The sequence below is a fragment of the Octodon degus genome, unplaced genomic scaffold (genome assembly GCF_000260255.1).
Source record: "Octodon degus isolate 3935 unplaced genomic scaffold, OctDeg1.0 scaffold00041, whole genome shotgun sequence".
In the NCBI taxonomy this organism is placed as follows: Eukaryota; Metazoa; Chordata; class Mammalia; order Rodentia; family Octodontidae; genus Octodon; species Octodon degus.
Genome location: NW_004524617.1, coordinates 17,087,614 through 17,101,126, shown reverse-complemented (window position 1 = coordinate 17,101,126; position 13,513 = coordinate 17,087,614). Strand labels below are relative to the sequence as shown.

The following is a 13,513-nucleotide window of genomic DNA, read 5'->3' as shown; positions in this document are numbered from 1 at the left end:
AATAGAAGTAATGATGTGTGATTTGCATGGAGACTAATCAGAGGCTCCTTTCTACAGATGAGTTGTGCCAGTCCTTACGTGGAAGCAAAACATAGCCGGCTTTCCTCCACAGAGACCTCGCAGTCTCAGTCTTCTCATGAAGAATTTCGCCAGGAAATAACAGGGAGCAGTGCCATGTCCCCGATTCGCAAGACAGCCAGTCAGCGCCGCTCCTGGCAGGATTTAATCGAGACACCACTGACCAGTTCGGGCTTACATTATCTTCAGACTCTGCCCTTGGAGGATTCCGTCTTCTCTGACTCCGTGGCCATCTCTCCTGAGCACAGACGGCAGTCCACCCTTCCAACTCAGAAATGCCACCTTCAGGATCACTATGGGCCGTACCCCTTGGCCGAGAGCGAGAGGATGCAAGTGCTCAATGGCAACGGGGGCAAGCCTCGAAGCTTCACGCTGCCACGAGACAGCGGGTTCAACCACTGCTGTCTGAACGCACCAGTTAGTGCCTGTGACCCACAGGATGATGTGCCACCCCCTGAGGTGGAGGAAGAAGAGGAGGAGGAGGAGGAAGGGGAGGCAACAGGGGAAAACATAGGAGAAAAAAGTAAGTACGTTTATGGAAATTCTTGGCCTGTGTACACGAAGTCCCTAACCTTTTCAAACTTCTTATTTCAAGGAAATAAAATTTGTTTACCTTTTTGCTTTGTAGAAAGTTAGGTCTCCCCTGGTGTCCTATTTTCAGATCTTCAGTAACTTGGGGAAAGTGATGCATAATGAACCTTATTTCCCAGGATACCTACAGCTGGAGCAAATAATTTGTTTCTCCCAGTTACTTATTTTCCTTTTATGGTTAATAGTATTTTTTTTCTTCGTTCTCTTATCCACTTTTTTTCATGTGCATGCCTTATCCTGTTGGTCCCCTATAATAGCCCCTTGAGCATTTTAAGAATCTATAAATAATTCAAGCATTTTGTTAACAGATCTCTGGTTGAATAATTGAACATACACACCCACCTACACCTGCACAAATGCATATATGTCCTCCCTCTCCACTGTCAGATTTAAAGGAATAAATCCCAAAAGGCAGCTTCTCCAAGGAAAGATTTCCCATAGTGTTTCTGTCAACTCCAAATAGCTGAACTTGTTTTGTGAATCCAATTTGCCAAAAATATCCATATACTTTTTTAATATACATGTTGATTATAAAACTTTTATAAAAATCAACTCTTAAAAGAGACAAATCAATTCAATAACATCTGTCTTGTTGGCATTAAGAAGGTGCTTACTAGATATTAAGTTCTTTATCAAACCATATGAAGCATCTACTTATAGCAAACAAGATTACTCAATGGTTCTGAAAACAGGCTAGTCTAACAAAATGACTATAACACAAGTTATTTTAGCTAGAAAGAAAATCCACTTTTTGCTGTAAATCCTGAGCTAATTTGTATAAAAAAGTATAAAAGAAATAATATAAAATTATTTACATCTCTTTATTCGAAATGCACTCTTAATCAATTATTGCAGATGACCTGAGCCAATGGTGATGAAATAAATGAAGCATTTTTCCCCCTAGGGCATTACGCTTCTCTTTTTGAAGGATGCAAACAGAATGTAGCTTTCAGCCCTTTTATTGTTGTTGTTGTTGTTGTTGTTGTTGTTGTTGTTGCTGCTGTTGTTGTTGCTTGAAAATGAGTCTCTATGTAGTTCAGGCTGGTCTTGAACTCACTGTGTAGTCCAGGCTGGCCTCAAACTCATGGTACTCCTTCTGCTTCAGGTTCCCAAGTGCTTGAATTACAGGTATGCACAGTACACCTAGCTCTATGGGGCTTTGACTGTGGGATATATGAATTTAAATTCTTCATCACAATTAGAAAAATAAGTTGAAGTTCACAAGCTACCAAGAGCACAGGAGCTCTATGTCAATGTGAGCCTTAGTTTCTTTAAAACAAGAGCTACTTTGGAAATTACTGACAAAAGGATACTGTAGACTTCCTCATTTTATGATATAGATCTTTCTTACGTCAATTAATAGAAATTATATGTCTTCCACCAAAAATATAAGCATTTCTTATAATAAAGTGAGGTTGAGGAAATTTCCATGCAAAGTATATTTTAGCTACAATCTCCATGAGAAACATTATAAAAAGTATGCTGCTGGTGTGGGAAAAGTAATTTCCATCCATTAGCTTCCATGTTCCCACAACACCCACATCTCTCAGACCTTTTTGAAGTGTTGTGGAAGATATGTTTAGGACTCATGCTAGGCCTTGATAGCAGTTCCAATAATCATTATAATAAATGTTTAATATTCTAAAGATTACCAACATTAATAAATTATTTCTAAAATTTAAAGATGGGTTAGAATCTTAATTTCAACTCTCATCTAGATATTTCATGATGGCTATGACTAAGTTTGCAAGGTTTGCTTATTCTTCTACAAACACTGGGAAAAGTACTTTCAGCAATCTTAAAACAAAATATGATGAAATTACTTACATCCCTCTTAAATGGAAAATTCTGGGGCCGGGAAGATGGCTCAGTAGAATAAGCTCTTGCCTGGCAAGCTCAAGGGCCTGAGTTCAATCCCCGGTTGCGAAAAAAAAGAAAGAAAAAAAAAAGGAAGGAAGGAAGGAAGGAAGGAAGGAAGGAAGGAAGGAAGGAAGGAAGGAAGGAAGGAAGAAAATTCTGTTCAGATCCCCCATCCCTATAGGCAGATTCATTGATACAGTCTTTTGTTAAATAAAGTACTCAACAGTTTATCCTGGTCAGTACATTAGGGAAGATTAGATAGAAGCACATATATATAGGATACACACACGCATACAGAGAGAGAGAGAGAGAGAGAGAGAGAGAGAGAGAGAGAGAGAGAGAGATGCCTTGATGCCTACCCTTCCGTCAGGTTTCCAGTAGCCCACAGAGCATCTCTAGTTAGATCACTTGTTATTTTTGTGCAGTTTTTTTAAATAGAGTTTCCTTTTTTGTTGTTCTATGAATGTAATTCATTTTCAGCCATACAGACTTATTCCTAATTGGATAATTTTTTTAGTTCTGGTTTCAGACAGGTTAATTGTATACTATTTATCTCTATCCCTGAGCTGTCTTCATAGAAAAATATCATAAGGCAGAACAGCCCTTGTACATGTGCCTATAAATTTGGTATTACATGTTTTATGTTTATACTTCAAGATTTTGTAGCAATTCATGTAGTCAGGTCAGTTTCACCAAGGGTAGCCATCCACTAGTGTTCAGGGCCTATTTCTTTCTGTGTATTTTTCAATAAATCTTGCCATTTGATATATCAATTTACTTCATGCTGTTCTCAACAAAGCAGTGCATTTCATGTTTTCCTGGAAGATTTTTTTTTTGGCGGTACCAGGGATTGAACTCAGAATCAGGCAGGCACTTATGTCACTGAGCTATATGCCTGGCCCCAGGAGATTTTTCTTATCCAGAGGACTGTATGTTCACCTTTCTAATAATGACTTTTGCATTTCTATTTCTCATATTTTAGGAGCATACTATATTAATGTTTCACTTGGGAAACATTAGCTTTAAAACTCAATGATTTCAAATTACACATGGTGTGCACACCTGTAATCCCAGCTACTTGAAAGGCTGAGGCAGGAATATCTCAAGCTCAATGCCAAATTAGGCAATTTAGAAAAAGGATTTCTCAAAATAAATATAGAAAAGGAGCTAGGAATGTAGCTCAGTGGCATGGCACTTGCCTAGAGTGCTCAGACAACTGGGTTCCATCCCCAGCACCCCAAGAAAACTCAGTTTGCAAAAGACTATTTAAATTCTAGTTAAAGTGCACCATATTTATGGCTGGCCCAGCCTAGCCCTTAGAAATAACTGTGAAGTCTGCTTACTCAAACGAAGCTGCTCAGTGTTATGCCAGCAAAGCAAAAGTTATACACAAGAACCAAGCTGTGCCCATTACATCAACCTCATTCTTGTGTCCATTGCCCACAGCACAGTGTGTTCACGTGCTGCTGCACAGGTTAATGGACAACCTGTCCTTGTACGAATTGCAGGCTAATGGTGGTATATTAATGACTATCATGCTAGAAGCCAGCTTTCAGTTGCCTATTGAAGTGAATTCACTCTACAAAAGTGCAGACATGCAAAGGGACTAAGCTTAAAATACAGCAAGTATCAGACAAGTGGGCAAAAGGAGTAACAGCACAACATATGAAAATCCAGCCTGTCTCATGCCTTAACAGTGAAGAATCATTGCAGATGAAGCCTTTCATGCTATTTATATATTGTCTTACCTTATGTAACATGGCATGTATTATATGGTGCTTACAAAGAATCTCAGAATCAAAATGTATTTAAATCCATGCCCTGAATGTTTTTCAGTTTTCTTCTGGGTGTGGAATTTGGTCCTGATCATGAAAGTTTAAGTTTAGCCTTCCTTATGGCAGATTTAAATCTTTGTTTCAGTGGTTTGAATTCTCTTTTGTCATATTTTCAAATTCAGTTATTTAACTGAGTCATACTGCTTTTCTCAAGCTGAATCCATTTTAGACTGAAGTGGGTGATATGACAAGTACACAAACGAGACTCGTCTTGATTTTCTTTGCTTGAAAAGTCAGTTTCGTATTAATTATCCTGACCTGCTTCCTTGGCATTTGGGAGAAGACAGGCAATGTCCTATTATTCCAATGAGCAGTTTCAGAGCTGAGGTGTGATCATGATAATACCTGCCTAATTAAATGATTAATTATGCAGACATATGCCACTATTTTTAATCATTTATTTTATTTATTTATTTGGTACAGGGTCTTGCTATGGAGCTCATGCTCATAATAATCCTCCTGTCTCAGCCTAACCACTGCTGGGATTGCAGGCTTGTACCACCATGCCTGGTCTTGGTGACCAACAAGGCATGCAGTGCCAGGGATCAAACCCAGGTCCCTGTGCTTGTCACACAGGTGTTTACACTGCTCAGCTACCTCCCCAGCCCTTATGCAACTTTTTTATTTTTTTATTTTTTATTTATATTTTTTCAAAGGGACTTTTTTTGGTCTTAGTTTTACTATTTTCTTTTTTGGTACCGGGAATCGAACTCGGGGCCTCGCGCTTGCTAAGCAGACGCTGCGCCACCGAGCCACATCCTCGGCCCTACTTTTTTATTTTATGAAAAAATAATTTGTGACATAATAAGATAATAGCAATAGTTAGTGTATGGTGTATCATTTTACCTTCAAAGTAGTTACTCAAAATATAAGACGTAAACCAACAAGATTCTTACAAAAAAGAAACAAGCATATAATAACGCAGAATTTTCTTTTCAATGAATTAAGATAAACTAGTAATAATAAATGAAACAAATTAGCATATATATGAAAATATTTTTGAAACTATGAAAGGAGTATAAGATTAAAAATTATAGGGAAAACTATAAAAATACAAAATACTGTTCTGGTTAATGCAGCTTCAGTTCTGATTCATAATTTCTCTCCTTCCTTTGTCACAGTAGGCAAGTTAGATAGGTTTTCAGAAGTTTTCTCCTTTGATCTTGAGTGCCCCCTGGGCATTTATGTGTTACTGTTTCTTGGCCACATATTCTTGGTACTTTCTTCTACTCATTGAAATGATACTGTTTCGTTTTGTATTGTTTGGTTTGGTTTTTGGCTTTTGCTTTGTTTGTATGATTTTTGGTACCAGGAATGAAACTAGGACCTCGTGTTTGCCAGGCAGTCACTTGTGCCCCTGAGCTATATCCCTGGGCCTGTAATATTCTTTTTTTCATTGCTTGGGAGATGATCTACCAGTATGCTTACTTAATTACACATATATTTAGTTTTGTCTTAAAAATATGCAGCAGCCCTGCCTAGAAGCCAGCTGATTATGAACTGAAATCTCCACAGACTGTGAGCTAAACCAGACCTGTTCCCCTTTAGAAATATGCATCAAAACTCATGTCTTTTGGGGAGATTACAGAGGGATAAAATGTATTACTTTATATTTGTTGTGCACATTAGATTATCTGGAGGAGAAATTATTGATGCTTTCAAAATGAGGTCTGCTGGGAAATATATTTTAAAATTATATTTTAAAGTCTAACATAATCAGTAGTTTAGGTATAGAGTATCTGCACAAAAATGTAACAATTTAGTAGTGTAATATCTAAAATTATCTGGACAGAGACTACAATTATCTAGACTGATAATAGCCACATACTAGTATCATAGATGAGCATATGTTAATCCTGTTGAGTAATTGGAAGGATCCTGGGCTAAAATCTTGAAGATTTTCTAAAATCCTTGAGTTCTATGTTTAAGAAATTTAGGTAGGAATTATGTGGACAAAGGGAAGATAGTCTCAGAATATGAAACTATGTTGAATTGGAGGGGAGTAAGTTAAAATAATGAAAAATGTTGCAGTGCTCTTTTATTTTCAAGATGTTGGGGCTGGGGAGATAGCTCAGTAGAATAAGCACTTGCCTGGCAAGTGCAAGGGCCTGAGTTCAGTCCTCGGTTCTGAAAAAAACAAGATGTTATGTGCACATGTAAAGAACTTGGAAGAGCATAATCATCAATAATATCATCAATAATTCAAATGTACAGGGAATATATGAAGAATATGAGCAATATGAATAAAAACACATGATAAATTCAGGAAATGAATAGTAGAGAACCTACAATCCTTGGCTGGTTACAGAACAGGTATATATGAAGAAAGAATACAGAAAAATATACAATGAAATAGACAAATATTCTCTTAATACACTGTTGCCTTATTTTGAAGAAATACTGTTAAGGAGACATAAAACAAACAGATCATTTAACTATAATTTTGATACTGGTTATAGACTGATTTTTTATAGAAGTAGGATTGAACCTTTGACTTTTCCTTCAAGCTACATCCCTATCCTTTAAAAAATTGAGACAGGGTCTCACTAAGTCACTAAATTTGTCGGGCTGTGCTCAAACTCACTACCCTCCTGCCTCAGTCTCCCAGAGTACCTTACTGGAATTAAAGGCACACACCACTACACCCTCCTAGAGGTTGGATGTTTAACTCATTTCTCTTTGTTTTGACTTAAAGTATGAGAAAAGTTATTATCCTAACTTGGAGGAAGTTCAGAAGTGAGAAAAATTCATGGATCTCTGATGTCCTAACTCCACTATCTTTTATGTAATGCCAACAGCTCTACATATCACTTCTCATAAGGTAGCACTCTGAGCACCAAAAAACAAGCCCTATCTTTGGTCCCTTTTTAAGATGAAAGGAAACTCTCTCTAGATCCCTCTAGAAGACTTAAACCCAAGATTTCATTGGTCAAGGTTGTATCATATGCCCATGCCTAGATGGTAAGATAAACTGAATGATTACCAGTATTTTAACATTGATTTGTTTTTAAGGTCATGAAGAAAAGAAATGTACCAGATTAATTTTCTTTGCTTTCTGTAAGAATAGCTATGTTCCTTGTATATTTTATATCGAGATTTTATTTTTTCAAGCATTGTTTCATTCTTTTAGTATATGTGCACAAGCACATAGTCTATATAGCATGATTTCTTTTAAAAGTTCGGCAATGTTGAAATGCTAAATATATAAATAAGAGGAAATGAATAATACATAATACTGAAAATGCAGCATGTTTGATGTAATTATATTTGCCTTGTAAATGAATAAGTATGTATTATTATAGCTTAGAATACTGTCTCTGGAGACATTCCTCAGCTTTATCTTTGCTTGGTCAACCTGCCACTTACAAATGATATAATTCATCAAATTATTTAATATCTCTAGACCTTAATGTCTTCGTTGTTAAATAATGCAGTAATAGTACCAGCCTTTTGAGATTATAAGACAATTAAATGAGGTAATGCCAGAAAACACTTAGTATCCATATCTGACATAGTTTCTGTCCAACATATAATTATATATAGATTTCGTGCAGATTTTGATTTAGCCAAAGAGGACCATTGCAGTACTAAATAATGTTTACATGACTAGATGACTACCTTTATTAAATTCCAGAGACTGAGTTGAACCATATGAATTACTATTTTTATAGGTCAAGATGATGAAAGGCCAGCAATTTTGTATATTTAAAACTCATATGTTAGCCCTGCTCTAGAAACTAAAATAAAAATGCCTGTCTTTTCACATTTTTATCACTCACTATGTTTTTTGATTTTGGACACTTGAGGACACATATGAAACTTTGTATGCCAAATAGCAACTTTCTCATATATATTTACTGAAATATTTATTTATAGATACTGGCAGGTAGGTCTCATTTCTCTCCTCAGAGTCCCCCCATGACAATTCAGTTTGACCTAGATGTACCCACCACCACCAGTTGTCCTCTGGTGTGGTCACTCTGTTTTACGTTCTTCTCAGTTTTACCATTATGAGTACAATAGTAAATATTTTGTATCAATTTATTTTCTATCTCCCCCGACCAGAAAATAAGGTCTTAAGAGAGAAATTTCATTCCTATCTTAAACATTTATGCCTAAAACAGTATATGGTCCATAGTAGGTCAAGACTTTTGAATGCATGTGTGAATGAATGAATAACCCTAATTTTATTGCTAATTTCTTATAATATAGCTGAAATTATTGTTTTATATATTATGTGGTGTAAACCAGGAATCAAAACATTGTACATTCTTCATCCAAAATAAATCTCCATATTTTGTAAGGGGTATAGCCAGGACTTGCCTAGGTTTAGTTAGCATACTATTGTAGTAGGATGCTAATAAACTACCATTACTGCTCCTTGTATTATGGCTCTTTCATAGTATTGTTTTCTATGGTTGAAATGATTAACCTATTTTATTTCAAAGATTAAAGCCACAAAAATTTGGCCTATGAAATGATTAGTTCATTGTTGTAAACCATTCAGAAACCAGATCTTCCCATTCCTACACCATTGTTCTTTCTACCAAAATCCACTGATGCAAATCACTACCAGTACACGGCTCACAGACTTAGGTCTCCCTGCAAGTCTTCCATCACGTAGCTTCATCTTAATCTGTTCTTAAGAAATGTTGAAATTTCCCCTTGTACTTTGGAAGGGAAAATAATCTCAGATGTGCTAGTACATAATACACCCAGATTTTAATGACAAAAGAAAGAATTTAGATATTACAGAGTCATGCCAGCAAATGTGCTCAGATAATAAGAACTGATGTTTAATGAAGGGTGACAACCCTTCACAAGTGTAGGTTAGACAAGCTATGATATTTTTAAAACCAAGATAGATGATCAGATTTAAACACAGTGTTACTTATTATTTTTTCACACATCAAAAAAAAAGCAAACCACTTTTCATCTCAATATAGCTTATTGTTAAGTTCTCAGTGGAATACTTCCCAGCATCCTATACAAGAAACTGTCTTAAATTCAGCCTCCTTTTCTTTTATTCACCTTTGCCACAGAAAACCAAAAGTCTCAAATGCCTCATTTGTGTTCATCAACATACAAAATACCTGCTTAGGCAGAGCGCAGCAACTGAGGTTCAATCCCAGCTGGCTGTACTGGCCCTGCCCCCGGGGCACACAGAGACAGCGATTGAGACTGGGCATGGTGGCGTGCACCTGTGATCCCAGTGCTTGGGAGGCTAAAAACAGGAAGATCAGTACAAATGTGATCTGTGTAGTGAGACCCTGTAGACCCTGCACACCTGGTACTAAATACATAAGAAAAACATACAAGATATACATCCTGTGGTTACCAACTACTGAAAGATGGGTAGTTCAGATGAAATAGGATTATACCATAAAAAATATCTTGGAAGTTTCTTAATTATCCCAGCTGTTTTTGTTTTGTTGCTTAGTCCAAATGTAATAACTTGTTTATTGTAAAAGAAGTAAAAGAATACTATGTTGAATGTACAAAGCGACCACTCACCTTCTCATTCTCCACAGATACCTATCACCCAAAATTATGGTTTGAAAATTAATTCTGGTATAAATTTATTTCCTTATCTTTCTCCTAAATCTAAATCTTTCTCCTAAATCTCCTAAATCTTCACCTCCTAAGGAGGTGAATCATGGCTTAATTTTCCACTTACAAGGGGTTTTCTTCTAGTATATAATATAAACAAGTCTTATCAGATAGTTTATCACAACAGAATGATGGCCCAATCCCAGAACTTATTTCTCTAGAAAATTTAGTAGTTGGCCCTTTTGAAAATGATGACAGGAGATATGTGAGAAGAAAGGGTGAATAGCTGCACATGTGCACTTGCCCAACATGCACACACTCCTAGACTCACATATTATAACTTCCCTTTGCTAATGCATCGAGGTGCTGTGAATTTTGCCTTCTTCATGGACACTTTCTAATGTCGTGAGCTTATCCAAACTCCATGATGAAAACAGCTAAGCCAGATCTAGTTAGTTGAGAGAAAAAATAAATAGAAACAAACAAAAGTCTAGCCCTCAAAACCAGAAGACACAGCATGGCTTTAGAGCCACTCTGTGTGGTTTACTTTTGGCTTTTGGCTTCAACTTTTTAAGTCCTTTTTTTTCCTTAAACCTTTCTCCTTCTTTCCAATGTTCCACTAGCTCCATTCTTTCACCACTCACACTTTCTTCTATGTACCCATAGACACAAACTGGCCTAATATTTGGTCATAGTGGCTCAGCTTAAAGTTTTTCTTTCAATGGGAGGATAGTCACAGCAATGTTTTATTCAACAGGGAAAAAATAACAATTACATATTTTAATTGAAAAAGTGACATTTAATTTTAATATTTAACCCTCACACTAAGAACTTCTAGAAGATTCTTTCTTGAAAAATGTAATATGACAGTTTCATGTATATTTGCTGCTATTACAAACACAAGGATCTGGTATGAGAGTAAAATCAATATTCTCAGTTATGTCACAAAAATTTTGTAGTATTTGAATTATAGTAATTTTAGTAGTCAAGCTCACTCATTCACTTTATTTTATTTTATTTTGTATTTTAGAGAAGTTTCTACAGGGTGTTCAAGGTCTCACTACTAGATCGGATTCATAGTGATTCCCCTGTTTACAGCCTCCCCAGTGCTGGGATTACAGGCACACGCCTCCATGCCCAGTCTCAATTGCTGTCTCAGCATGCCCCTGCTGTTTTTCCTTAAATTTTTATTTACTTTTCATTTACTTATTTATTTATTTATTTATGGTACCAGGGATTGAACTCAGGACCTTGTGCCTTCTAGGAAGGTACATAGGCCACTGGGCCATCTCACTGGCCCTAATTATTGATTTTATTCCTACACAACTGCATGGCCTAATTTGAAGCCTACTCTGTGACTTTTTTTGTAAATTTTTATGTATGTATGTGTGTATGTATATATTGGTACAGGGTCTCACTATGCAGCTCAGACTTGTAATCCTCCTATCTCAGCCTCCCCAGCACTGGGATTACAGGTGTGCACCACTAGACATGGTTTCAGTGACTGGCATGGTGTCTCAGTTCTGGGGCCAGCAAGGCATATGCTGGTATCAGGAATCGAACCCAGGTCCTTCCACTTGCCAGGCAGGCACAAAGATATCTCCCTGACTCTTATTCTGTGACTTTTGAAATGAAGAATTAATAGCATGCCTTGAGTTTCTAGGTAGGCAAACTATGTTGTAGCTTCAGAAACACTAAGCAAACTACACTTTTTCACCTCTGAAATCTGCTGGGCTTTTTCCTTAGTCCTTAACATGGCCAGTGCACAGGAGTTCACATGCCTTTTCTAAAAAAAAAAAAAAAAGAGGAAGGAGGGACAGCTTGGAATCAATGGCTTAGTATAGCGTTCAACAAACTGTGACAGTAGGCCCTACTCACATTGAGCTCTATTGGCATTTGTTTGTTGTTAAACCCTTTGCAGGTGCACGGAAGCCTTCTCTTCATTTATTATCTTGGATTCCGAGACCTATGATGCGCTTTCATTAGCTTAATTGAAGGGATTGTATCTCAGTAATACAAATAAGATGTTTTTCATCCTAAAAATAATTCTCAACTAATGTTGAGTATGTTTGCTTAATAATTAAGTGAAAAGTTAGCCTGGACTTTGAATGCTTCTTTATATTTGTATCATGCATCCTTTTTAGTGTGTTACTGTCAGTCGTGCCTCTCTACTAATACTACAGTACCCATTTGTATTTTTATATTTAAAAAATTTTTTATTTAATAGATAATTGCTTTTTGTTGGGTTATGAAAATAATATCATAGTGTATATAAATACACACAGAAGCCCTTTCAACTAGAACTTAAAATTTTAAGGCACATATTTTTACTCTCCTACTGAAAACAGAAACAGCTTTTATACAGTACATTGGGAACATTTTTAGTGTGTCTCTTTTTAACATTTAGGGTTTCAGGTTTTCTTTATTTATTATATTTTTTATTGAGAAATAAATATGAATGAGACAGTTTCACAGCTGATTAATAGGACAGTTTTGATAGCCAATACACTGTACATTGTTATCTTCTTAGTGGTTATCCATAGTACAAGAAGCAGACAGGATATTCGAGTTTCAGGTTTTCTACCTCCAAATAAATGCAGGGCATTCCGTGTTCAACAACCTACTTAAGGAAGTTCCTACTTGTATTGATACAAAAACAAACTTTTGACAAATTTCCACCTCAATTTGGATCTTAAAACTGCAAATTAGAGGAAGAAAACCAAGTACTTGAAAGGCTGTCTTGTGGGAGGAGGGATAAGATGCTCTTGCAAAGAAAGTAATAGGTGAAGGGTTGAGGCATGCTAATGTAAGGTGGGTATCGGGAAGAACATTCTAATTATTGCAGCTGCCTGAAGTGAAGTGCCTTGTGAGTTTGGCAGGGTCTCCTATTATTTAAAAAGAGGCTGAGTAACCAGCTCCAATTCAGGGATTTATAAGTTCAATGAAAAGTTGAATCAGCTGGCTTCTTCCAACTTAAGCTTCTGCAGTTCTCTTCAGCATAATGGCCTCATTATCTGCTCTTACTGTAATGCTCTCTGCATTTTATATATATGTAAAACTGTACAATGGACCTGTGTTATCAAACATAATTTGTGTTGCCAATTCTTGAGCTGTCAGTTCTTGAATATGTACATATTCACCTTAACTTTATAATTATGATTTGAGTTCTTGATATCTCATCATGGATGCCTTCATGTGGACACCTTTTTCTATGTAGTGTTTCCTTGCTAAGTGTATTGGGACTGTTACAGTGAGCCAGACACTATTCTTTTGTCAACATGCTCATATTAGCTTTAACCTGCTTACTAGTAATTCATTCACCTTAATGTCATCAAGCTGTAAAGAGCATTCCACAGTTACTTACTTTTGACCTAAATTCAATTCTTTATCTTTTTCTGTTAAATTTTTAACTTCTCAAATTTCAGCCAGAAGTATTCAGCTCTATTAAAAAGTTTGGAATCTCAGGTTTACTATTCATGATGTTAATCATCCCTCATATTAAATAAGGACTCCTGGTCTTTTGATATTCCAAGCACCCTTTCTATGTTTTATTTTTATTGATACATGTTTGTAGTACATAATTACTACATTCATTTTGA

The 13,513-nt window shown here is 36.3% G+C and overlaps 1 protein-coding gene across 4 annotated transcripts in view; it reads left to right on the top strand.

The window, feature by feature from the left end:
- Cnksr2 (connector enhancer of kinase suppressor of Ras 2) overlaps positions 1 to 13,513 on the top strand; it is a 314,719-nt gene that overhangs the window by 271,029 nt on the left and 30,177 nt on the right. For all 4 annotated transcript variants that reach the window (XM_023715390.1, XM_023715389.1, XM_004631400.2 and 1 more), the window contains one exon: positions 58 to 601. In XM_023715390.1, the coding sequence (XP_023571158.1) occupies positions 58 to 601 (544 nt within the window). The remainder of the gene's footprint in view (positions 1 to 57; positions 602 to 13,513) is intronic.